Source organism: the organism of the source record quoted next, unplaced genomic scaffold (genome assembly GCF_019419815.1).
Source record: "Pyrus x bretschneideri cultivar Hongxiangsu unplaced genomic scaffold, Pyrus_bretschneideri_v1 Contig38, whole genome shotgun sequence".
NCBI lineage: Eukaryota > Viridiplantae > Streptophyta > Magnoliopsida > Rosales > Rosaceae > Pyrus > Pyrus x bretschneideri.
This window is the reverse complement of record NW_025999701.1, coordinates 2,717,089-2,742,976: the sequence shown is the minus strand read 5'-3', so window position 1 is coordinate 2,742,976 and position 25,888 is coordinate 2,717,089. Positions and strand designations below refer to the sequence as shown.

The following is a 25,888-nucleotide window of genomic DNA, read 5'->3' as shown; positions in this document are numbered from 1 at the left end:
TAGGTGGCTAAATGGGAACATTATCGATGTTGTTAGAGTGAACCCATGTCTCGTCTATCTAAAATTTAAGACATATGTGCATGAACGATTGTGTTTAGAAAAACTCTGTAAGCAAATATTTTAAGTGAGAAAAGGAGGTTGGTTCTTCCATGTTAGATCGTATGTCGACATTGCAAATTAGCAATGGTGTAAAGTGTAGGCAAAGGTAATAGATTAAAGGGATTCAAAGGGGAAGATCGCACTAAGCATTAGAGTCATGCATGTGATAGAGCACTTAAATACCTTATATGGCTGCTAAGTTTGTTTTTATGTGATGTCCTAGTAAATATTATAAATATGTTCTTCTCCAAGTGACTTGTAAAGCTTTGTTTATTTGTTTATTTTTAGGGATATTTTAGTTGCAGTTCCTAATTTCTAACTGTTATAGACCAAAACCTTATGCATTTTAGATTTTTAATTGAAATTTCTCTCCTGCTACATAAATGACATAATAATAAAAGAGATGCAATAATACCAATAAAGACTCAACCCTTTTTTTTTGCTTTCATTTACACTACCAATTTAATTATTCACAATTGCTTATGGGGTTTTGATAAAATAATAATAATAATTGCTTATGGGTGCATTCTAGATTATAAAAAAATGGGATTTTATTTTATTTTTATAAAATGAGTACATTTATATAACAAAATTTGGCTACATTTTATATATAAAAAATTGGTACATTTACATGAAAACATGGGTACATTTTATATTAAAAAAAACAATGGTACATTTCAAATTAAAAAATAAATAAGTTTTACATTAAAAAATGGTACTTTCAAGAAAAATAGGGATACATTTTACAAATAACAAAGTGGTACATTTGTAAAAAAAATGGGTACGTTATAAATAAATTATGGGTACAAATAAAAGGTTAAAAAATTAGGAGTACAAATAAAATTTTAAAAAATAAGGGACAAAAAGAAATTAATATATGGGTACAAATTAAAATTTAAAAGAAAATTGGTACAATTAAAAAAATGATTGCAAATTAAAAATGGGTACAAACTAGAAATAGAAATATATGATAAAAAGTTTAGCCATAAATATAATATATCAAATGTAATGTTTCTAACACTAAATGAATATATTTAAAATTAAAACTAATTAGCTTGACATGTAAATATTTTGTTTTTTTAATAATTAATGGCACTTATTAAAATCGAATGACCTTGATAAAAATTTGAAAAATAATAAGGTTTTAATCAATGGAGTAGAAAAAATAAGGATGAAAACCTAATTTCTCCTTATTTTTATCTCAAATTTGTTTAAGATGTTATAATTTAGGAATGGTTCAAACCAGATTTCTTTGCCCTTTTTTGCTATAATTTCAGAATTTTTACTAGTTATCCTGCTATCTGCCTCCCACTTAGTTGTGTTATACACTGCTTTTGATTCTCTCTATTAAATTTAATGAGTCAGTTTTGTGAATAATTTGAATTTTTTTCTCAATACATGTACGAAAGGTCATCTCTCACAAAGAATTCTAGCTTCGCCACTGCTTATAAGTAAGCTGGATTAATTGCCAATTGGTTTATGGTGAAATTTCAACTTTTTTCATGATTTTTTTTATGATATGCGAATACTTTTGCTCACCACCCTCAAGTGATGGTGATGCTCACCACTCTATTTATCATTGTTAGATGAGTCAACCTTGTTTTTCTCTCATCATGTAGTTATATCACTGTTAAATGAGTTTAAACTTCAATATATTAAGAGTAAAAACGTTAGCCTTGTTTTCCTCTCATTGTACGCCATATAACTTATAACCCTCCAGCTTAAAATTATCAATATATATAGAACAAGAACTTGAAAAATTAAATTGATAAGAAGAACACAGTCATCCATGATGGACACTCATACCTTTCGTAGTAGTTAGTGAGCGAGTAGTATTACAAGTCGGAGAACGGTGGAAGAAAGGGAGAGGAGTTGTTCAAATATTTTATTTCTTTGTCAATGATTTTTAGTTCTAAAAAGCCAACGATGTCATGTGGTTCATGAAAGGTCCAATTTTTTTTGCCTATGCCTCTTAAGTTCTTAATGCAGGGAAATTAATTAGTAGTTAATTTATAATAAAATCGCTATATGAAAACATGGATGTGCTAATATCGATTAATATTTGTCAAATTATCAGAAAGACGGATCAAATGTCCACTTTCAACAACACTCATATTGTCTCAAACTTGATAAAGACTACCTGCACAATCCATCAAGTATTGAGTTTTATCACAAAATTTTTTAATATTAGTTCAAGTGGAATTTAGATGTTTAAACTTTTTTTTTTTTTTGAAGTACGATAGATGCGAGATACTTCAACAATATTGTTTTAAAAATTGAGAAACCCTTTGCCATGATTTCGTTGGCCTTGATTTGTAGGTGAGAAGGGCTAGTTCCGTGTTTATCTTCTTCCCTCCACTTTACAGATATTTTTTTTTTCCTGATATTTCTCTTCCAGAATGGATTTACTGTGCTGAGTCAGTACAGTAGTTCTTTTAGTTATCACTAATTAGAGTGTTAGATGACGTCATGCAATCATGGAGTACGAGAAATCTTTTTCAAACACGTCCTTGCCCACCCAACCTCGTCACCCACAATTAGGGGGCCAACCCAGGAAAATGAATTTGAGCCAATTGTTGACCACATTCATACAGGCAGAAGGCAATGCGAAACTACAAGGTTTACAAGATAATGCATGACCTAATAAATAATAATACTACTTTTCATATAATGATATACATTAAGAAATAGGATAAATTAATTAATTATGAACTCGTCATTTATGAGATTCGAACTTAATATTTTTTAATTACAGTAAAAATAAATATCAATATACCGTAATACTAAATTATTTCTAATTTTCATAATTTTGTGGTAAATGGAATAAACTCTTTGAATAGTCCAATTTTACTCTAAGAAAACGACAAGTGGATTGGTTATAACCCGTATTTAAAAAGACAGCTCATCGTCCAAGTTAAAGTCATCAGTGCCACCACAGTTAGTCAGCTTGTACAACTGTATCTCTATTACGACAGATGTCCAACTAATTGGAATATTACTCTGATTAGTTAGCCTTGTTTGATTATTAATCACTATTTGAAAATTGTATATGAACTCATGTAATCACTATTCATCTATTCCAAAATGAATGTCTCGAGGACAATGAAGAAATTGACAGTCGATCTACAAGTAGTTACTGTGCATACTTGGGGAGTAATGTCATTAGTTGGAGTGCAAAGAAATAACATACTGTTCATTCTTCAACAGAGAAATAGTACATATCTCTTGCTAGACCTGATGATCGTGTCGTGTGTTTTGTGTTCATGACGTTTATGCGACATACCTGAGATCTTAACGGATCGTGTTATGCCAAGTATTACATACTCCAAAATAAGAATCTAATGAAAAACATTACTGCATTAATACAAAATATCAAATGTACATCGATATTCAAATTGCAAATGAAGGGAGGTTTCTTTCAGGGTTGTGGAGCCTTTTTGAAAAATCAGAACCTTACAAATGAGACAGAGAGTATAGAGGGAGTTGGTACTTGGAGTCTTTGGACTTGGGCCGACGAGAGATATGATATAGAGTGAGAGGCTATTAAAAAATTCAACGGTAAGGATTTAATCTCACAATAGCTATTATAATAAGGATATTTTAGTAGTTAGAAAATTACCAAACTAACATTGTTCTTGATGGGTTGAAATGGGTGACCTGATAATGATGCAATTAGTTAATGTATTGACTCGAAACTATTTATTTTCGTGTCAAGTTAATGGGTTGTGCAAGAAACTGTTATATCTATTTCTTGCCCATACAGTTGCATAAATTACATGGATTTGAAGAAAAAAAAATCGAGATATTGGATTCCTTTGTCTCAAGTTCCTACTCTTTAGTGTGACAATGTTTCTACCATCTCCTTGGCCTCCAACCCAGTGTTTCATGCTCGCACAAGACACATGAAAATTGATTACCATTATATCAAAGGATTAGTCCTTGCTCATCTTCTCAATGTGCATTATTTTAGTGGCCAACATCAAATTGTTGATATTCATACTAATTCTCTATCTAAGGCCAAAATTCAATATCATTAATCCAAGCTTTCTTTGTTCCCGTCCGTTCAGCTTGAAGAGGTGTGAAACGACACCTCATCATCCAAGTCAAAGTCAGCAATGCCACCTAGAGTCCAAATCATAGTCTATTCAGCTTGTACAGCTGTATATTTTAGTTTAGCACTATAATATTTGCTTTGATCTACCTACAGTTACCCTTGCGCTATTTGTACCACAATTTCCATTGTCATATTAGACATTACATCAGAATGCCACTTAAACATTACATCAGATGTGTAAATGTCATATTAAGTTAGTCAAAACTTATGGTAAATGAGAAATATGCGCAATTAAAAACCTTGAGGAAAGTGGTGATGAATTTCCTGGCAATTCCACAAACAACATGACACAATCTCTGACAAAAAAACCATCACAAGACCCATATACAAACTACATGAAACTTATAGCAATACCTTCTTCCTGAGTGCATTGGATGAGAGAAGAAGGCCTACAATATCACAATGACTCAAGGAACCCAGTTTTTATCAAAATAGCATTCCTCACTTTACTAAGATCCCTCCCCTTGAGGGTCCTCCCTGCCCCTTCAAAAACAGAAAAAGAAGATATCTGACTCCTTGCAAGTCTCCTTGCAATAAACTCATGAGGGGGTACCTTTGAATTATACTCCTCCTCCTCCTCCTCCTCCTCCTCTACCACCACCTCATAATCATCACCGCTATCTCTGCCGCCTTCATCCCCGCCTTCATCACCAGCACCATCGCGCTCATATTTCCGCCAAGAAACATTCTTGGAGGCCTTGTTTGGTTTCTGACCGTAAGCCTTGGACCAATCAGGAATGTTGACAGGCGCTGATTGCTGCAAAAATTTGGCTTCATGATTGGTTGTGTTGCTGCTACCACTGCCGTAATTGTGGCTGCTGGGTTTCGGAATCATTCTTGAGGCAGTTGGGAGGTGCCTGAGAACAGAAACATGGGAATTTTTGGATCCGTTAGCCATATTTTTACCACAAGTATTGTTTCTATCTTTTAGAACCTCCCAAACATCATCTTCCTCAAAGTCTCCATCTCTCAAGGCCCTCCAAACTCCACTGGCCTGCCTTATTAGGCCATACCTATTCTCCATTGCTGATTATCCCCTGCCTACCTATCCAAGGAAATTGAAACAGCAAACAATAAATACAAGTTCGAGAGACAAGAGATTTTTTTTAAAAAAAATTTATTCAAGCGATATTCTAATCCAATCTAAACTACGGGGAAAGAGATTTGAACTATGAAAAGATTCTTGAGATTACTTAAGAGGATTTGGGTGCAAAAACTCAAGAGCAAAACCCTTGAAAAAGATGTCTCGTTTGAGGGAAATAAGAATCTACCTTTCTGTGATTGACAAGCACCACCAGGCACCACTACTTTCCCAAGATTCCAATCAAAGGGATATCTCTGCAACATGGGAAAGCAAACACCAAGTTAAAGAGAAAGGTTCTGCAGATGATGATTTTCTTTTCTTTTCTTTTCTTTTACAAGAAAATTGAAAGCACAAGAAAGTTTTGACAAGAATTTTACCTGAGTGACTGAATTTGAAAGAGTTCCACTAGGAAGGGGTAGATATTATGGAGCAGGGAAGCAGCAGCCACAAGTGGAAAAGGCCAGTGAAAAGTGGCATGCATAAGACAGACCGCCCTTTTGTAGATCTCCCAGCTGATGGTTTTCCATGAAACTTCTTTTGGTTCCCAACAAGTTTTGACTTTGAATTCAAGAAGAAAGGTAAATAAAACCCAAAGGTAAACTCAAGCCACCAACGTTCTTCGTTTGGCAAAAGTCGGGAAAAAACGTTTATTGTATGCGGTCTTACCTTTACTCTATAAAGATGCCGTTTTTACGATTGAAACCCAAACATTTCGGTCACAAAATAACTACCTTTCTATGGTGATTCCAAATAAAAAAAATATTCCTTGGTAAATATTATTTGGGGAGTAAGTATCGTCTATTTATTTATTTATTATTTAGAGAAAAAGAAAGAAACAGCTAATGTATGGCAAGGAATGAGGATGCTGAATTGATGGATTGCTTCAGATTAGGAGTGGGATGCTTTCCATTCGAACCCCACTTGGATTTTTCAAGTTACTTATCATTTCATTTTTATATATTATTAAAACAAATAATACAGGAATATTCTAATGCAGAATTAATTAATAAGTTTCTTTGCCTTGTGTTGCTGTGCTTCTGTTTCCTCAGATTTTATTCCTCATTCTTTTTCAGGCCAGCCGTAGCAGATATGCACATGTTTAATTTAGAAAATGTTTTACTCCCCAATTGTTAGATTCTATAATTTTATAGTTATAAGCAAAGAATCAGAGTCAACAGCTGTGACTTAAGCAGCTGCGAAATTTGTTGTAACCAAATATTTGCATAAATACCAAAATAAGGAAAACGATTTTTAGAAAAGGAGAAATCGAAAATGTGAAAATTGTTACACCAAAAGAAAAACCGTTAGAAATAGTAGTTAGGTATTATAATGAATAGAAAGAGTTGAAAGACTTGTTGAGTGTGTGGTAAACTTTTTTTTGTAAAAGTGCTTTTAACAAGGTTTAGGGTTTAGGGTCTAAATACAAAAAAATAGTGCTTGAATGTATGATAAACTTTTATATAAGTTGTTATGAATATGTTAAATGACTAAAAATGATATGATATTTAATATGATATAATAATTGTCAAAGCAAATAATTAAGGGCAATTATTGTAATTTTGTAAAATATGTGAATGTATTATTGTCATTTGAAAATTTTCTTGAATAAACATTGATTAATATGCTTTGACAAAAACAAAAGCACTTTTTTTAGAAGCATGTAGTACTAGTTTGGTACTGCTTAAATTTTTTTAAAAGCAGGGGTGAAAAACAATTGACCTGAAAATTGTGTTTGGTAACAAAGCAAAAGAGAGCTTATTTCTGAAGTTACAGTCAGAAAAAGCTGAAATCTGGAAGAAGATATTTGCTGCTTTGAAAAACCATCATTTTTTTCTTGAAACATGGGTGAACAGTGTGTTTAATGAAAGTTTTTAAATGCCGATCCTACCCTCTTTTTGTCGCTCCATCATACCGACAAAAAATTTCATCTGGAACTATTCTCACAACTTTGATAGAGAATGGCAGAAAGAATACGAACCTGAAACTTCATTCCCTTTGCTTATTAGATGGTAGGAGAGAAAGATTCGAGAGTCCAACCCCTTTTTGAACCCCGACCTACCCTCTTCAACTAATTTCCTCCCTCACAATGAACTCCCCATCCCACCCAAGCCCCTTTCTTCCAATGCAACCATACCCAAAACCCAGCCCGATTCTACCGATGCAACCTGCCCAAAACCCAATATTAATATTCTGGGTGAAAAAATTAGAAAAAATTAGAATTAGATGCCTTATTTTAGACTTTTGTAGACTAAATATTTATGCTTTTTGAGTTTTTGATTAACCTTTTGAAGTATTTGATTACAATACTCAGACTTGAACTACTTCAGATTAATTGAAATTAATTTACATTTAAATATCTTCTATATATTTTAAATAATTTCAACTATATTTAAGTCTAAAAATTTAAACTTTTCAAATCTAAATGTACACCCACGCCAAATGGAAACATACCAACATTAAATGAAAATGTATTAACGTTAAACAAAAACGTACCAACCCCGAATTAAAACGTACCCAATTATAAACTATATTAAAATGAATATTTATTCTTTTGGAATGTTTAAAAATATGTTTGATTCATACACAATGCCCTAGATAGTCTTGTTTTTTGGTAGATAAGTCTCTGGAACAACTTTTAGTTGATCGAAGATAAATCCTTATTATTGTAGATAATGCTAAATAATAACGATAAATCATATAATTTTGAATTAACAAAAAGTCTATTGTCCGTTGATCAATGACTCTTTCTATAAATAATAATAATAATAATAATTAATTAAAGTAATTTAAACTTTTACATTGTTCACGACTCTTTCCATAAAAAAAAAAATTAATTAAAGTAATTCCTCGTTGTGAGGACAAAATGTAATAAAACTTATGTTTTGAAAATAAACGTACCAAAAATTCAAATGTACCACAAAGCTAAATGGACCAAAAATTCAAATGTATCAAGTAACTAAATGTACCATTATAATCAAACATACCGCTATAACCAAACATACCTAATAACGAGTTTTGTTACATTCTATTTACTTTACTAAAATAAATATTTTAATAAAAATAAAAATCTTAAATCATCATAATGAGAGATGCATAAAAATAGGTAGAAAAGGAAAAAAGGGAATGATAACGTGAATAAACTTCTAATGAAATAAATTTAAAGTACCAAAATTGTAGGGAAAATGTTTAATCAAATTTGCAAAAAGAATAGATGTTTAATTTAAACGAAGTGTCTATATCAAAACGTCCCAAAAAATTAATGGGTATTGGAAATGCAAGCTTTTCTGGGAGGTAAAGGTGGGGATGATGTCGATATTGAGAACAATGCTATTTTTTTTTTGGCAAATGAAAATGGAGAAGATGAAATTGAAGAACACGAAGACGACGGAAAAAACGAAGAAGAAATAAAGCCTGGAGAATATGAGGGAGAGGACAGTTCTAGAAAGAGATGTATAAATAATTATTTTATTATATTATTTAGACTATCATATCATTTTCAGTCATTTAACATAGTTATAGCAGTTTTATATAAAAGTTTATCAAATATTTGGACACTGTTTTTTTTTTTTTTTTAAATTTTATCAAAAGCACTTTTATAAAAATATTTCCCAAACACTAATTGCTTTAATTTATAGTTTCTTATTCTTACAGCAAAGTAGAAACAATTTTTTTTAAAAACACAGCAATACCAAACTAACCCGTAGAGTATGCTTCTCCTTTTTCATGTTTTTCTATTGTCATTGACAAACTTAAGGACCATTTTTATCAATTTCAAATCTTAAGAATCAAAGTGAGTAGTTATGCCAATCTCAAAGATCATTTTAGCTAAAAAAACTTTTTCATTTTGAGCGGTCGAGGACATTTTAGGAAGGACAAAAACAAGATAAAAGTGATGCATGCATGTGCGATGAAGAAATGTGAGTAGAATCAAGACAAGAAAATAAAATTGCAACTGTGGATTGAAAGGACTAAATTTTGAATGTCCTTGCTGTTGTAAACAGCATGTCGAGGAGCCGACATTCATCGTATTTGGGCGTACCAAGTCGCATTATCAGAGGACAAAAAACACGAGCAATTGCCACCATTTGCTCGCTCAAAAGTGTGATCACTTAAAAAACAAGCACAAGAATCTCTCAGGGAAAAGCATCCTTAAAACTTACTATTAATAAGAAAACATCGGAATAAAGTTGTTGACTCTTACTGCTAATGTGGTGCAATGCATATGCATTAGATGGCTGTGGCGGCAAAGTTATGCAGTGGGGTTTCTTACAAACAAATTGAAACCGTAAACTTATCTCGTGTTTACTTATTTGGAATAGGGAAAGCCATGAATTAGAGAAGTCATAACTCATAAATATAGAAGACAAAACATGACCGAGGGATCGGTTGCCCCTCCTAAACGAATCAAGCTAGTTCTCGATTTTTTCATGTATCAAATTATTGATAGTATTGTGGGATTCACATGCTTTTTGGTTCTGTAAGCGTTGATGGACTCATGTGAAATAAAGAACGAGACTAATTTCAATATTCATTCCGAGTAAGTGAACATTCTATTCGGGCAACGTTGTTCTATGCCACTCTTGTTGTAATTTCTGGATTTTGTCCTGAGTTTATACGTTTATGTCTCACTAATGGCTATTACGTATCCTAATCCATGGGAGTGTATTCAGATTAGGAGCACAAGATCTTCTTGATTCTTGTATTTTTCACTACGTGATATCATCTGTAACTCCACATTTCTAATCTGTGGACACAATCAACTGAGCAAGTTTAGTCAGAGAAGTAGAAGATGGAAATATATGATTCACATATGAAGCTCCAATCCTGCCAACAATTCCAATTCACAAATAACGGGATCTGCTTTTGTTTTATCTTGAACAATGTGGCACAAAAACTGAACAAAGAACGAGGAATATCCCGCGATTACTCAAACTCCTTGAGTGCCTCAGCTCCAGCAACAATCTCCAATATCTCACCTGTAATCTTTCCCTGTCGTTGCCGATTGTAAACATTCGAAAGAGTCTTCGTCAAGTCGACTGCATTGTCAGTGGCATTACTCATAGCATTCATTCTCGCTGCGAGCTCACTTGCTGTTGATTCCTGTAGTGCCTTCAGAATCTGGCTGTTCAAGTAGAGAGGCATCATGGCATCAAGGATCTGAACAGGGTCTTGTTCAAATTCCATAACCGGCGAAAGCCCTTCCCTCTTTATCTTCACACTCTCCCTCTCCACACTCAGTTTGCCTTTTTTAGTTGTCAACCTAAAGAACTCATCCTCCATTGCATCGACGCTACTCCCATTCACATCAACAACCTCTCCCCTCGGCGACAATGGAAGCAATGTATGAATAACCGGTTCGGATTTCACCAACGACGCGAATTTAGTGTACACAAGCTCAACTTTATCAACCTCTTCGCTAACAAACAGCGAAAAAACGTCATCAGCAATGACCTGAGCCTCTTTTGCTGTTGCAAACAACCCACCTTCAATAAACCTATCAACACAAATCTCAGGCCTACGCATGAAATACGAGTTACCCTTTTTGCCAACACTGATCAGAGTGAAATCCAACCCAAGTTTCTTCAATTCCGCGATTCGGGCCTCGGTCTTTTTGACCACGGAGTTGTTGAAGCCGCCGCAGAGGCCTCGGTCGGCTGTGATGACGACAATGGCAACTTTCCTGACGGGTCTAACATTTGTGAGAGGGACGTCAATGTCTTCACACTGAAGCTGCTCATTGATGTCGTACAGGACCTCCACAAGCGTCTCAGCAAAGGGTCGGCCATTGATAACTGCTTCCTGGGCCCTTCGAACCCTGGCAGCCGCCACGAGCTTCATGGCTTCGGTGATTTTCTGGGTATTTTTTATGGAATCGATTCGGCCTCGGAGCTTACGCAGACCGCAGCGGGTTGCTGAAGATCGAGAATGGAGAGGTTGGGGTGAGATTTGGGGCAAAAGGGGTTTAGGGTTTTGGAGAAATGTGTTGGAAAATAGGGGTTTTGCAGATACCCACATGATTGAATTGGACATCGCCATTGGGTTCTGGTTTTGGTTTTGCAGAAATTAAGCGAATTCAAAATCTCTGCAATACACCTAATTGGATTGAAGCTTTACGAAAGTATCAAAATTGAAAATTCCTATGGGGAATTGTATCTTCGCAACAACATTTTTGTTGGTGGAAATTTTTACTCCTGAGATTTGTGGAGTCAGGACTCAGGAGTCAATTTGACTAGAGTTGGCTTGAGATGGACTGTGGAGCTGAGCATATGTTTTGGATTCTCCGGCGAGGTTTAAACCCAATACTACAGAGCGGTATCTAACTATTCGATTACCGAACGAGGTCATTCATCGTTGAGGAAGAATTAATGGAAAGTTTACATGAGAAATTTTATTTCAACCCATATAATATCATTTTACACTTAATTTAAATTTTGAACGTGAATTATTTTTTAATCTTATTGCATAATTACCATCAAGTACAAATATAATTAACAATAAAACAAACATTTATCAGTAAACCCACTCTAAAAAATTAAACCCTACCATCATACAATGTTTATCATACCTTCATTCCAGCTAAAACTCTAAGAGCACTCATAGAGAAAAACAAGCTTTTATTAGAATGGAGAAAAAATAAATTTTTGGGTTTCAATTCACAGCTATCAACGTTAGAAGTTGAGAAGATGGGGTTTTGAGTTTCGCAATGTGTATGGTGGTGAAACCTCCACTACCGATTTGGTTTCCTCGAAGGTTTAGACAAATCTTATAATTCAATGTCTCTCTCATCCCTTCATGCAGTTTGGTTTCCCCTACCAATTTGGTTTCCTCGACGGTTTAGGCATATACTACTTGCCTCATCTCTTTCATGCATTTTTGGCAAATACAATAATTCCACTTTTCTCTCATCCTTTCATGCAGTTTTGGCAAATATTATTTTCTTCTTCCAATTTTTTCTTTTTTACTAGATATAATGGAGAAGTATACAGAGGAGTAGCAATGACATTGAGTTATGAGGATTGAGGCTTAAGGATTTTCACCCTTTTAACCTAATATCCTTTCAAATTCGACAGAAAAAAACTCTTATATTCTTCTCAACAATCACAACATTTTGTCAAATTCAAGCCATACAATCTGAAGGGGAAACTAATAAAGAAGTTATTATTAGTATATGGAAGATTCGTAAACAATAGAACCTCACCAAATTATTTAATGTGAGATTTTATTTCCTAAAGGACTGTAAAGATAAATTTACATTTTGAATTGAGTTTGTGAGGTTAATTTAGGTAGTAAATTTGGGTTTAAAGAGATATTAAGTATTTAATTAAAAATAATAGAATGTAGAGAGTAAGTTGAGTGTAAAAAGAAGTTATGTGTTCAAATAAAACTTCCCTTAACCATTTTTTCTCTGACCAAGAAGTTAGGTTTAAATTCAGAGAAATTGCATAATAACGGTGGAAGTCCTCCAAACTCCAAAGTACCAACTTCATGAAAACTCTTGAGATTGTGTACGATGATATTCATTAAAACATGGAATGCATAAGTAAAAAATAAGGATTGGAGTAGGGTTCGGATTCATTCGGTTCAGTTTTTTTTGTTAAAATTGAAATTACTATTTAGTTCAATTTTGTTTTAACTTTTTATTTTTACAGTTGGATTTTGGTTATAAATTTTTTTTTCTTTTAACCTATAAATTGGAGAGAAAATGAAGGAAAAAAAAAATCTAGAGTTTCTACATATTTAGACTCAAAGTTGCGTTTACCTATGGAATAGCCTTCCAACAATGTTCTCACACTTTCTCACCATTTGGTGTAAATATAATGTTGTATTAAAAGTGTGTATATATATATATATATATATTTTTTTTTTTTTTGAACAAACAATATTTGAATTATTTTTAATTAAAAACTAAAATATTTGTAAAAGTAGATTACGATAATAAACAAAAATAGTTAAAGTGTTTGTAAAGTTAAATTACCATAACATAACAAAAAATATTTGACATTAACGAAACATTTATTTTTTTAAATGAATTGTACTTTTTATTACAAGCAACATACAACCATTTTAATTCACATAGAAAGGAATAAGGGTCAAAACCAAGAAGTTTAATCAGAAGCAAAGACTTTGTCATTTAATATTAGAGTCTAGTGATATTTATTTTCATTTATAAATTAAATATTTTAAACTTAATTATCTTTAAATACGAATTTGAACCATAGTATAATGGTTGGCCGAAGGTAAGGCTAACCTACACTTCTACGAACAATCCAACGTTCACGAAATATCGAGGCTAAAAAAGTTGTTTGAGGGTTTGGCCCAAAGCCCAATTTGTGTCCTGACGCCTAACCCGGTCATGCATTTCAAAATCGGGTTGAACCGTACCAGCTCCACCCCAAACACCAGCAATCAACCATCGCGACAAGGAGGCTTTAAGCGGTGTTATTTTGACCGTCGACGAGTTGTGGCTTTTTAATTAGTGACTCCTCTCCAGGAAGATGCTTTAGCAGAACACATACCAAACTCAAATCCAGAACCTCCGTAGAAACAAAGCAAACTTTGGATTGCAATTCTTGGGCATCGAAGACGATGGTGGTAATGTTTCATTGAATCCCTTTTGAAATTTAATTGAATTGGGGGAGAGAAATGTCGAAGCTTTTTCAGAAGGTTGCTGGGTTCTTCACCAATCGGACTGTGGTGGGAATGGACAAAGCTGGCAACCGTTACTTCGCCAGAAAGGAGGAGGTCGATGGCATCAGTAAGTCTCTCTCTCTATTGTTTGTTGCTTTCGTTTCTGCTGCAATTTTGACTCGTGGGTTTTGTTCAGTTTGCGTTTTGTGATTGAATCCCTTGAATTTGCCAATTGGGTTGTCATTATTGTGCTTCAAAATTTGCTACATGGGATTTAAAGGAATTGCATTGATTTCTTGAGGTGTGAATTGAACTCTTTGAAGATTTATGATTGCATTTCCTAACTTCGTAAGCGTTGTTCCTATATTTTGTTTTGGATTCAGGTAAACACATTAGAAAAAAAGATTGTTCAATTTAGGAACTAAAGTTAGAGAAGTGGAATTACTTCCCCTATTGAGTTGCCAGGACCAATGAAAGATTTAATAGCAGCCATTACCTCTTTCCCGCCGTATGCCAAAGTTAGAGTGAAGAAAAGATCAGCGTTACCATTTGCACCTGGAGTGTTGTCGTTTTTCATTGAAACAGTTGTGTGTTAATCTCTTTCTATTACTTTGGTTGCTGGCAGAGGCCTTTTCCTTCTTAGATTGATACTGCAAGTATATAACGTAGTGTATAATATTTGTAATTCTGTATAATTTATAAAATGGAAGCCATTATAGCTAATATCTCATGTTAACCATTTATAGTTTCCAAAAGCATGTGTTCTGATTAGTTGAGCTGAGTATTTATTATATGAAAATGAAATACCAAAGTTTGCATTGAGTTGTTTGTCAAGAGCGAGATAATCGATTACAATGTGGTATAGCTTAAAGAATATGAAGCTATATTTGTAATTTGTGCGGGAGTATTATTCTGTGGTCAACTCACTCAAGTACTAGCATGATTAATGCCCTTTTTGTCCCACTCTCTCTGATGCACCAGTGAAAGAGAAAAGATGGGTGGCATTCAAGGGTGAGGACGATCCGACCTCAATTCCAGGTAATTTGTTTGGACCTAGTACAGCTTTTGTTCAGTTTCAAAATCTTGGTCACTTGTTTCGAAGTATTTTCCCTTGAGTTATCAGATTAATGAAACGGGTACTCCATTTTGGGATGTTGAAATATGGTATAACTACCTATCCATATATACACTTTTGGTATATACTGTCATTTGGAAATTGGAATGCATTTATTTATGGCCTTTCCTCTACCTTCTTTATGTTCACTCTTTGATCATTTTAGTTGAGTGGATATGTTGGCTCAACGGGCAGAGGAAAAGGGCTCCAACACCGGAGGTAATCTTGACATCTGTTTGTCTTTAATTCCTTGGTGTAATAAAGAGGAGAAGTTTGTTTAGATTTGGTTGGTAAAAAAGATGGAATATTTTTATGTTACCATTTATTTTGAGTCACCATTGACTCGTCTTTCTAGACGCTCATGCTATAATGCACACCTTTTTCTCATACTGATATCTAATTCTTGTCTAAGAGATAGTTTGTTATTGTCGTTTCATTTCTGCTGCTTGACAATCTTTTCTATTCCTCAGGAACTGGCAGAATTGGAAGCTAGACGTGAACGTGTCCGGCAGAATGTTGCTCGTATGTGCCATCTCTATCATTAGTTTCTGGTTGCTTCTACTACTTTCTGGCTCTCTTTGAACCATTGAGTTGTAGGTTTGCTAAGAAGTTTTTATTACAATTTCATTACTGAACTTGTGACTTCTGTAGGAATTTCAATCAAAATGTAGGACAAGTGAATCAAGGCATGCAATAGTTGCATATTAACGTAGTATGTCTTTGTCATAAATTTCTGAGATAAGAGAAGAGATATAGAGAATGAAAGAGAGACATCTACACAGCCAAAGATAGTGGCTACTAGTATAAGATTAGCCCTCACCAGCCTTAAAATAGACCTTGTAGTGGTAAATACTTGAATGCTGCCAATAGTGGCGAGAAAAAAGTTATCTTACTTTCATTTCTTATGTGTCAAATTTAACCCAGATAGCTGGTATCATCTTAGTCAAAAGATTACTCTTAATGGACTGTTCTCTGTATCTTTGAAATATTTATGCAGATCCATATTGGGATCTGGCATAAAATTTTGATACGTCGATTTAAATCAGCTTTAAGTGCGTTCTATATTTTATTCAATGAATCCCATTGTTGATGTATTTTCTTTGAGGACAAACAAGTTTTTCTTCTTATCATGACATCTTTAAAGCTTCAGTGGGAAATTGAATTGGCTTTACTTTCAGTTTTCTATTTGATACAGAGACTTTAAGAAACATATATTATTTATTTGTTTTTTATTTCTCAAAGTTCTAAAGAAAGAAGAAGAGGAAAGGAAAGCAAGAGAAGGCAGTACGCGCAAAGTCATCAACACCGGTCAGCTTCTTACTGGAACCTCTATGATATCTGTACCCCTATGCTCATACAATTATTCACAATTATGAGCTATGTTTATAGATAAAGTTGGAGGTCCAGACTTGAAAAGTTTCATTCAGCAATTTCCTGGGTCTTCTGAAGGTAACTTGTCATTTGTACCCTACCCACCCTCACATACATGTTTAGGATGAGGATTTTTATCGTAAGGCTTTCTTTTAGAATGCAAAATCATTCAGTTTTTATCCTGCAAAACCACTTGTCATATTCTGTCAAGGCAGATTATGCCAGATTATATGAATTTTTTTACAGAAAGGTTTTGTAGAATAAGGAGTTTTATTTAAAGATTGCAGAATCTTCATTCCTTGTTGGTCCTGCGGAGCATCAAAATTTGTTGCCTTAATTTTGTTTTTTGGAGGTAGAATGTGCCAAATTAATTTGCTTTCTGATGTTTGTCTTCCTTGTTTCTTCACAAAGGTGGCCTAAATCCGGAAGAATCTGTTGCCACGGAAGGAGTGAGGTAGGTCTGCTAACACACAAGGATTATGAATGATGAAGTTAAATAACAAGCACTACTAATGAGATTATAGCATTTATGTTTCCTTGAAATTTCATCTTGATACGATTACCGAAGGAAAATAAAACAAAGAAACATAACTCCATGACTTATACCCTGCTCCAGTTTCTTTTGTCACACATATTTCATATTTCTTTATGGCCATGTCATGTCTTTATGTTTACATTGTTGTGTTGTTAACATGGCACAGGAACTCCAAAGAGAAAGAGGCAAAGAAAGCAAAAGAAGCTCCGGAGTATGTTCCATATTCCTCATCTGCATGTTTGCTCGAGCATCACTACTTACATATTGAAATCATGAACAATGTGATAATGATGGGAATCTGTGAATTTCCTTCCTCTGAAATTTATAAACAAAGAGACTCAGAAGATATTTTAAATAGTGACGTATATTAGGATAAATTTCATTTTCCCTAGTTTTCCCCCAAATTGCCTGCTGGATTGATGATTCTACATGTTGAACTTTTCTTCCAGGTCGACCGAACCAACAGGATCTGGCCAAACATTCAGGCCAGGGACATGGCAGCCACCAACATGAAGTCGAATTGGTAATGCCATAATGCATAATTTAAGGGTCCAACTACGCTAACCCTTGAGTCCAAGCATAATGCACTGATTTGTTCTTCCGGTGCCAAAGAGTGTAGCTGAGTTGTTAGAATGTTAGTGAATCTCTTATGGTTGTAGCCTTGTAGGGCGCTTCGGCACAATGCAGTGCATTTGATTTTTGTTTGCCCTGTCAGATCCAAAGAAAAGAAAAACAAGCACAATACATCCTTCATTTTTAGTTTTCTGACAGGGGAATACAGAGCCAAATTTTTGTTACATTCACATATGTCGAAGTCGCCATGACTTGCGTACGAATTTTGTTGTGTGATGAAGGTCTTAAGAGGAGATAAATTTAAGGCTATGTGTCATATCATTCCAAATGCCTGCAGTCATGGGTTGTATGTAATGCAGAACGCTCTCAACAATTTCAAGAGAAATAATCAGCTTAAGACATTTATTATTAATTTTCTCCTTCTTTTCCTTTTTTTGGGTTTTCTCTTCTCATACCTTCCTTACTTTCATGCATTCCCATTTTTTGTGATTGGAAACGAAAAATATATGAAATTTGAAAATCTAATTTTTGTTGTGGTCTATTTTATCTGACAAGGAAAGAGAGGGCCAGCGGCAAGAAGAAGAAGAAGAGAGAGAGAGAGAGAGAGAGAGAGAGAGAGATATGTTTGTAGAATTGTAGGGGAATGTGTGTGTTGTTATCCCTCCTACATTGTGCCTTTATTTATAGTAGTAAAGGAGAGAAGATATTCCTTCATCCCCAAGGAATACAAGATACAATAGGAAAGGATAACTAGAATCAAATCTAATCTAGGATTTACACAATCACACTTAAGCTAGGAACATTTACAACACTCCCTCTTGAGTGTGTAAGTACTCAAGGTAGATTTAGCATCATGCAGAAGTTGAGGAAGTTGACTCATCGATACTAATTCTAAGGAGCAACGCTTATTCTCAATAAGGTAGGAACTTGCATAAGTAGTAAGTCTTACTAAAAAACCCTAAGGCTTTGGCAAAAACCCGAGTAGGGACATAATTCATAGTCTAAGAAAAAATGCGTGAGAGATGCAAAGTCAAAAGAAACGTCTAGATGACGTCATTAGGGATATGACCAGCCCAATGTGGGTGCCTTGTTAAAACCTAGTTTGGTAGCAAAACCCCAGTGGGAAAATGGCCCCTAATCGTAGGGAAAAAGAGTACATTAAGATCAAGCAAGTATCTATAGGATACTCCCCCTGAATTTGACATACTTCCAAAGAGCAAAGTTACAAGTAAGAAAGTTTACGCATACCAATTCCATGAACAAGTTTCTGAAACGTCGTCTTCGGCAGTGATTTGGTGAAGAGGTCGGCCAGATTGTCTTGTGAATGGATTTGCATGACTTCAATCTTCTGATGCTCTTGTTGTTGATGTGAAAAGAAAAACTTCGACGCAATGTGCTTGATGTTATCTCCTTTGATGTAACCCTTCTTAAGTTGTTCGATGCAAGTTGCGTTGTCTTCAAAGATTGTCATCGGGACATTAATGGCGGGATAAAGATCGTAGGAGCTTCGAATATGACCCATTACTGCTCTCAACCAAAAGCATTCCCGAGTTGCTTCATGTAAGGCGAGAATTTCAGCATGGTTAGACGAAGTGACAATTAATGTTTGTTTAGTTGAGCTCTAAGAGATTATGGGTGGGCACTTGAAATCGAAAATTGCAACCGAAACACGAACCAAGTCGAACTGCACCAAACGGTTTGGTTTTGCGGTTTCAAAACGATTTCTGTTTGAAACCGAATCGAATAGGGGAAAAACGGTTTGATTTCGGTTCTAGCCCTCTGAAACCGAACCGAAATTGAAATCGCATACCTTTATTAAATGTTAAATTCTAATTGGTTATTTTCATTGAGTCCATACATTTAGTATGGACTCAACCACATCATAACATGGACACATAACATAATCTTTTATTTTCTTTCTTCTAGTCCGTGGACTTTGTGTTCTCTTTCTCAAATTTATTCATCTCTCTCTAGTCTCTCGGTCTCCTGCACTCTTCCAGACGCATTCTCTCTCTCAGTTTCCCTTCCGGCCTCCTTTCCTCTTCATTCCAGGCTTTCCAGCCCCTAGCTTCTAAATTTCAGAGTGCTAATATGGTAAGAACTATGATTTATAACTTGTTTTAGTTAAATTTACTTATAGATTTGAGATTAATTTTAGGGTTAGGTTTAGGGTTGGGTTTGGAATCAAAAGGGGATTTGGTTTTTCATTGGTTAGTCTTTGATTTTTCTTCGTTCATGAACATTAGAATGTCAATTGAAAGCATACATGATATTTGCGTCTTGATTATCCCGGGGTGACATGGAAGACTGAAAATGCTGCTCAACGAATGGGTTTTAATGCTTTTTTTTTTCTCTATAACTTTGTCTTCTTTGTTCCTTTTTAGTTGATATGGACTCTTAATTGATAGGAAAAGATTACCTTAGGTCCTTTCACAGCTAGATAATCACCTTCGCACATCATTGGAAGTGGTGAGACATCCTTCCTTGTGGATACATCTATCCATACGATAAAAAAAAATTAAAAAGTTATCAAACCATACAACATAGGCCAAGCAGGATAAGTGATTCATAAGAAATTTTAAAAAGAAAACAAACCTTTATGACTAATTCAAAGTATCCAACATCTGAATCCAAAGTTGTTGGGGTATATGGTTTGACGACGTGAATTTGTGATCAACTAGGTAACGTGAATTTGTTGTGGTATGAATTCTATTGTCATCAACTAGGTAACGTGAATTTGTGATGGTATCAGACCCTAAGCTTATGCCAATCGTGAATTTGTGATGCAACAAGGCAAGGAAGTCATTAAACAGACCGCCTATTGGGCAAGTCCTGGACAATCTCATCTACAATTACAGTCTGACATTTTGTGGGAAGGGTTTGGCTTAGTAAGCCAAAAAGTTCTCTTCAAACTACACTTGTATTTTAAATTTTGGATTTGTGAAGAATTTGAAATTAGTGATAACAGCAAAGCGGCTTTCCATTGGTTATGATAACCCAGAATTGCAGTTACTGGGACTTTCTTTATGTTACACTTTCTGTGTGTTTGCAACTTTACTAAAACACATCTACCACCTTTTGTTATTAAAAAAAATTTCACATAGTTTGATTGGCAGGTTCTACCAAAACCAGAGTTATTAGGATCTTTTTTATGTTTGGGTTTGCGGTACTGGCATCAGATTTGATGTGCTCTTAGTTGCCTCAAGTTGAATTATTTTGTTGTGGTCCTTGTGGATGTGAATTTTGTTGTCATCAACTACAACTAGGTAACCATAATAGTTTTTTCAAACAATGAAACCAAACCAAAACCATTTGAAACCAAACTGAACTGAACCAAATGGTTTGGTTTCATTTCGGTTTTAGCCTCAAAATTGCACTGAACCAAACCACAAAAACTTGCGGTTTTGGTTTTGGTTTCACTCAAAACCACACCAAACCGAACTGCGCCCACCCCTACAAGAGATTGCGGTGCCTCAAATGGTAAAGACATAACCTGTTTGAGAGTGCGCCTTGTGCGAATCAGATAAGTATCCTGCGCTGGCATAATCAATAGGGCGAGAATCAACTCGAGGAGCATAGGGTGCGGCACCGTTCGAGGATTCGTAGAGATAGAACAAACCCAAATCTGTAGTACCCTTAAGGTAACGAAAGATGTCTTTCACGCCAGTCCAGTGTCTGCGTGTAGGTGCATTACTATATCTTGCCAAAAGATTAACAACGAATGAGATGTCGGGTCTGGTGCATTGAGCTAAGTACAATAAAGCATTTATCGCACTTAGATAAGGAACTTCAGGCTCCAAAATCTCTTCATCATCCTCCTTCGGACGGAAGGGATCTCGTTTTGCATCTAGTGAACGAACGATCATAGGAGTACTCGAAGGCTTCACTTTATCCTTAATAAAGCGGCGCGACATCTTCTGGGTGTAGTTCGATTGATGTACTAGGATTCCATCCGAACAATGCTCTATCTTAAGATGAAGACAGTATTGAGTCTTACCTAGATCTTTCATCTCAAATTTTGACTTCAAGTGCGTGACAGTTCTCGCGAGCTCTTTAGGAGTTTCGGTAAGATTCATGTCATTGATATATACTGCAACAGTCGCAAATCCAAAATGTGACTTCTTAATGAACACACAAAGTCATAATTCATTGTTCACATACCCCTGACTAGTCAAATACGCACTCAGACGGTTACACCACATTCTTCCGGATTGTTTCAAACCGTAGAATGAACGCCTCAGTCGAATTGAGAGCGTGTTCTGGGGTTTGGAAATATTTGAACTAGTCAATGTAAGTCCTTCGGGAACTTTCATGTAAATTTCTGTATCAAGACCCATATAGAGATACACGGTTACTACATCTATCAGCTGCATATCCAGTTTTTCGGAAACTACTAAACTGATAAGGTAGCAAAAAGTAATCACATCCATAACGGGTGAATAAGTTTTGTTATAGTCAATCCCGGGGCATTGTGAGAAGCCTTGTGCAACAAGACGAGATTTGTAATGCACAATTTCGTTATTCTCAATACATTTCCGAACGAAAACCCACTTGTAGCCAACGGGCCTCACATATGGATGAGTAGGAGCTACAGGTCCAAACACCTTACGTTTCGTAAGCGAATCGAGTTTGACTTGGATTGTTTGTTTCCAGTTTGACCAATCAGTTCTACGTTGACATTCATCAACGGAACGTGGTTCAATGTCATCGCTCAACATGATCTCAGTAACTACTGCAAATGCTAATGCATCGTCGATAATCATCTCGTTTCTACACCACACATCATTTAAGTTAGCATGATGGACCGAAATCTCACAATTATCGGGATGAGGATTTGCTTCTTCAATGACGCTTCTATAATTTAGAATTTCCTCATGAGTTGGGTAGAATGAGTAAGCGATAGTTGAATTCACGGTGGGCTCTTCAAGACCTTGTGCCATGGTTTTCCTCTTCCGGGGGTGTGAATCATTTGAACTAAAGGGTTTGCTACGCTTTTGTGTAGGGGCAGATGATTGGCTAGCCACTAATGTACGTGGATCACCAAGATTGGCGTCCTGGGCTTCCACGAGAGCAGTCTGCTGTACTTTTGGTACATCCATCTTTGCAGGCGTATTCGCAGCTGGAATATGTGAAAGCATCTGGCATGCTATGAAAATCTAATATGCGATGCACTTCAGTTTCAGACTGAGCAGTGCGGGGATCTAAATGAGACAAAGTGGGAGTCGTCCACGATAATTCGTGTTGTTCTTCAGGAACGATGAATTCTTATCTCCCCCTAACAACGGGAAGACTGTCTAATAGAAGTGACAATCCACAAAACGAGCGGTAAACAGATTGCCTGTCAAAGGTTTTAAATAATGAATAATCAAAGGAGAATCATATTTGACATAGATTCCCATCTTTCGCTGAGGCCCAATTTTTGTATGTAAGGGCGGTGAGATCGGCACATATACCGCATAACCAAACATGTGCAGATGCGATATGTTGGGTTCGTATCCGGTAACTAACTGAAGGGCACTAAATGGTTATGTCGCAACAGGCCTCAGGTGGACCGACTTTGCTACGTGTAATATTGCATGGCCTCAAGCAGCGATCAGAAGCTTGGTATGTATGATCAACGATCGAGCAATCATTTGTAAACGCTTAATGAAAGCCTCTGCCAGGCTATTCTGGGTGTGAACATAGGGTACAGGATGTACAACTGCAACCCCAACCAACATGCAATAGTTATCAAAAGTTTTAGATGTGAATTTTCTAGTAGTATTTAATCGAATAGATTTGATCGGATAATCAGGATAGTGAGCCCTGAGCTTGATGACCTGAGCCAACAGTTTGCAGAATGCAGCGTTCCTTGTGGACACACGTGTGGAAGCATCAACCAAAACCATAAAATATCTGAATGGTCCGCAGGGAGGGTGAATCGGTCCACAAATGTCCCCCTGAATCCGTTGTAGAAAAATGGGAGGATTCGAATGAATCTTGTCATAAGAAGTTTTAGTAATAAGCATTCCCATCGAACATGTTTGACATATGATTCCTTGGATCGAACCTAAACTTCGGGTTAGTGGATGCCCATGTGAAGATTTAAGGATACAGTGCATTGCTATTCGTCCAGGATGTCCCAAACGATCATGCCAAAGTGTAATTTCGTGTGCGGTCCCAGTAGTAGGGCCGTCCACATAGTGGCATTCTATGGGGCGTATGGTCGCAGTAGATAGACCACTCGGGGTACGCTCTATCTTCTCTAGAATACGCTTATGGCCATATTCGTAGGAAGTTATGCATAAAAATTCAACTCCGTTTTCTACGTGGATTTCAGCGTGGTAATTGTTATCTCTAATATCCTTGAAACTCAACAACGTTCTTCCGAAACATGGAGAATAGAGTGCCTTAGAAATGGTCAAGATTTTACCATTGGACAACATTATACGTGCCTTACCGTATCCTTCTATCAAGTTGGATGGACCTGAGAGGGTTGTCAGAGGTGCATTCTTAGGTATGAAGTTAGTGAAATAGATGCGTTCACTCAAAACGCTGTGCGTGGTTGCACTATTGGCCAAACAACTAACTTTCCCACTAGTCATACCTAGAATGAAAAATTAGTTTAAATTGGTCACATGCATAAAATTTTTGAAAACAAATATCAATTCAAAATAATTTCATTTATTCAAGGATGGTAATTAATTAAAACATAATATCCAAAAAACAAATCACCAACAAATAATCCAAAACATAAAGGAAAATTGTTCAAAAATCAACCAAAAAACAAGGGGGGTTCGGCCACTAGGTGGAATTCAGCCCCATTTGCCTTGGAAGCGCAAGTGCTACCAGTCGTGTCTTGCTTCAGGCAAGAATATGTTATTTTGGTGATCAAAACGATCAGCTGAAGCGACCCATAGTGCACGTGGATCCTCCTCAGCAAGATATTCAGTTTGTAGAGTGTCATGAATATGTCTTCAGATGAAGATCATAGCAGTGGCTTTTCCAGCTTCACCACCAAGCTTGTCCGTTGCTTCTTCAATAGCAGGACGCAAGTTCTTTGCAGTGAGGTGGAACTTCATATCTTGGACCCACTTGAGGTAGTTCCTTCCAGAGATCTCCAAAGCGGTAAAGTTGAGTTTGTTCAAATTTGACATGTTCCTATCACAAAATAGATGGACAAGATGTGCTTAGTGTAATGGAGAAAAATCAATTCATTCATTTAGGAGTAGAGCATAGAGGTTTTAATAGACATGATTTGGTTTAATTTTGCATGAAAAAACTTCGGGTTTTCATGGGTGATGTGTTTAAATGAAAAACTTTAGGCTTTCAAAACAAGACATGTTTATAAGAAACTTCAGGTTTCAAAATAATTATGAACTTCAGGTTCATATATTCTTGTAGGCAAACACAAATATATATGCAAACAAATATGCAACAAGAATAAGCAAAATAGAACTTTAGGTTTACAATTATAATTGAATTATAATTATTTGGACTTCGGGCCAAATTAAAGTGTGGGTGAAAAAAATGGGCTGTGGGTCTTGGGAAGGACTGCAGGCCCACGGGGAGGATTGGGCAGGGAGGTTGGTCTGCTACAACATACCAAGAAGCTAAATTTTTTGTTTCAACACGGATTGCTTTAGGCAAGCCCAGAAAACAAAACCAAAAACAAAAATTTCTTTTACTAGGGCCGTTTCAGGCAAGCCCAAAAAATTGGATTTTTTTTTCTTGCCGGCCAAGATGAGGTAGCCCAAAACTTTGGGGCTTAGGGTTAGCTGAGGAGCCCATAGGCTACAGGCCTGGGCGAGGTCGCAGGTTAAAAAAAAACCTTAGCGGCACCAGGTTTGTTTCCCGATTTCAAAAAAAATTTGCTCTTTTTTTTTTTTTTTTCAATTCAATTCAATTCATATGTAATTCAATTTGATGGATATGCAATTCAACTTTCATGCATGTACAGATATTTGGTGCAATTCATAACCAATATCAAATTCACATAATTCAACAATTATGATTATAATGCATACACAATTTATATAGAATCTAAAATTCGTAAAATGTAAAGTTGGGTCATGCATCATGGTGAATGTTCATGCTATCAAGACTGCAAAAATATGGAGATAAAAACCATTGTTTTGAAAGAACCTAATTGCATGATGATATGGATGAACTAGTTTGATGCAGAAAAATTCTCTAACGTCATATTCCTAAGCGTAGCGATAAAAGCGTGCTAATAACGTGTTGTGATCTATTTTATCTGACAAGGAGAGAGAGGCCCGGCGGCAAGGAGAAGAAAGAGAGAGAGAGACGTGTTTGTAGAATTGTAGGAGAATGTGTGTGTTGTTATCCCTCCTACATTGTGCCTTTATTTAAAGTAGTAAAGAAGAGAAG

General features: G+C 35.7%; 3 protein-coding genes and 2 long non-coding RNA genes across 6 annotated transcripts; 2 read left to right on the top strand and 3 right to left on the bottom strand.

Annotated features, from left to right (window-relative positions):
- Positions 1-4,453: 4,453 nt before the first annotated feature.
- Positions 4,454-6,005, bottom strand: LOC103931022. 2 transcript variants are annotated; one of them, XM_009340430.3, is made up of 3 exons: positions 5,675-6,005; positions 5,485-5,551; positions 4,454-5,254 (listed from the first exon to the last, which is right to left on the bottom strand). In XM_009340430.3, exon 3 carries the CDS (start codon positions 5,235-5,237, stop codon positions 4,611-4,613), a length of 627 nt encoding a protein of 208 aa, XP_009338705.2. In that variant the 5' UTR covers positions 5,238-5,254; positions 5,485-5,551; positions 5,675-6,005; the 3' UTR covers positions 4,454-4,610. The 2 variants fall into 2 exon arrangements, with proteins under 2 accessions (XP_009338705.2, XP_009338704.2); XM_009340429.3 differs by having other exon boundaries at positions 4,454-5,258; positions 5,675-5,994.
- Positions 6,006-10,080: 4,075 nt separating this feature from the next.
- Positions 10,081-11,683, bottom strand: LOC103931021 (ATP synthase gamma chain 1, chloroplastic). The gene has a single exon (XM_009340428.2). It carries the CDS (start codon positions 11,331-11,333, stop codon positions 10,221-10,223), a length of 1,113 nt encoding a protein of 370 aa, XP_009338703.2. The 5' UTR covers positions 11,334-11,683; the 3' UTR covers positions 10,081-10,220.
- Positions 11,684-13,652: 1,969 nt separating this feature from the next.
- On the top strand, positions 13,653-17,930 carry LOC103931020. The gene is made up of 9 exons (XM_009340427.3): positions 13,653-14,052; positions 14,907-14,963; positions 15,206-15,258; positions 15,510-15,561; positions 16,282-16,347; positions 16,429-16,488; positions 16,822-16,864; positions 17,112-17,156; positions 17,395-17,930. Exons 1-9 carry the CDS (start codon positions 13,941-13,943, stop codon positions 17,456-17,458), a joined length of 552 nt encoding a protein of 183 aa, XP_009338702.2. The 5' UTR covers positions 13,653-13,940; the 3' UTR covers positions 17,459-17,930.
- Positions 17,931-19,458: 1,528 nt separating this feature from the next.
- Positions 19,459-20,542, top strand: LOC125468433. Its single transcript, XR_007250809.1, has 2 exons — positions 19,459-19,612; positions 20,200-20,542. It is a non-coding gene; the product is annotated as an uncharacterized LOC125468433 (long non-coding RNA).
- Positions 19,670-20,206, bottom strand: LOC125468432. Its single transcript, XR_007250808.1, has 2 exons — positions 20,114-20,206; positions 19,670-20,014 (listed from the first exon to the last, which is right to left on the bottom strand). It is a non-coding gene; the product is annotated as an uncharacterized LOC125468432 (long non-coding RNA).
- Positions 20,543-25,888: the final 5,346 nt, after the last annotated feature.

Bases quoted from the DNA above. Each gene is read 5' to 3' on its own strand.
- LOC103931021 (XM_009340428.2), bottom strand. From the start codon at position 11,333: ATGGCGATGTCCAATTCAATCATGTGGGTATCTGCAAAACCCCTATTT.
- LOC103931020 (XM_009340427.3), top strand. From the start codon at position 13,941: ATGTCGAAGCTTTTTCAGAAGGTTGCTGGGTTCTTCACCAATCGGACT. The intron at 14,053-14,906 runs GTAAGTCTCTCT...CTGATGCACCAG, and splicing joins GGAGGAGGTCGATGGCATCA to TGAAAGAGAAAAGATGGGTG. The intron at 15,562-16,281 runs GTATGTGCCATC...TATTTCTCAAAG, and splicing joins TGTCCGGCAGAATGTTGCTC to TTCTAAAGAAAGAAGAAGAG.
- LOC103931022 (XM_009340430.3), bottom strand. From the start codon at position 5,237: ATGGAGAATAGGTATGGCCTAATAAGGCAGGCCAGTGGAGTTTGGAGG.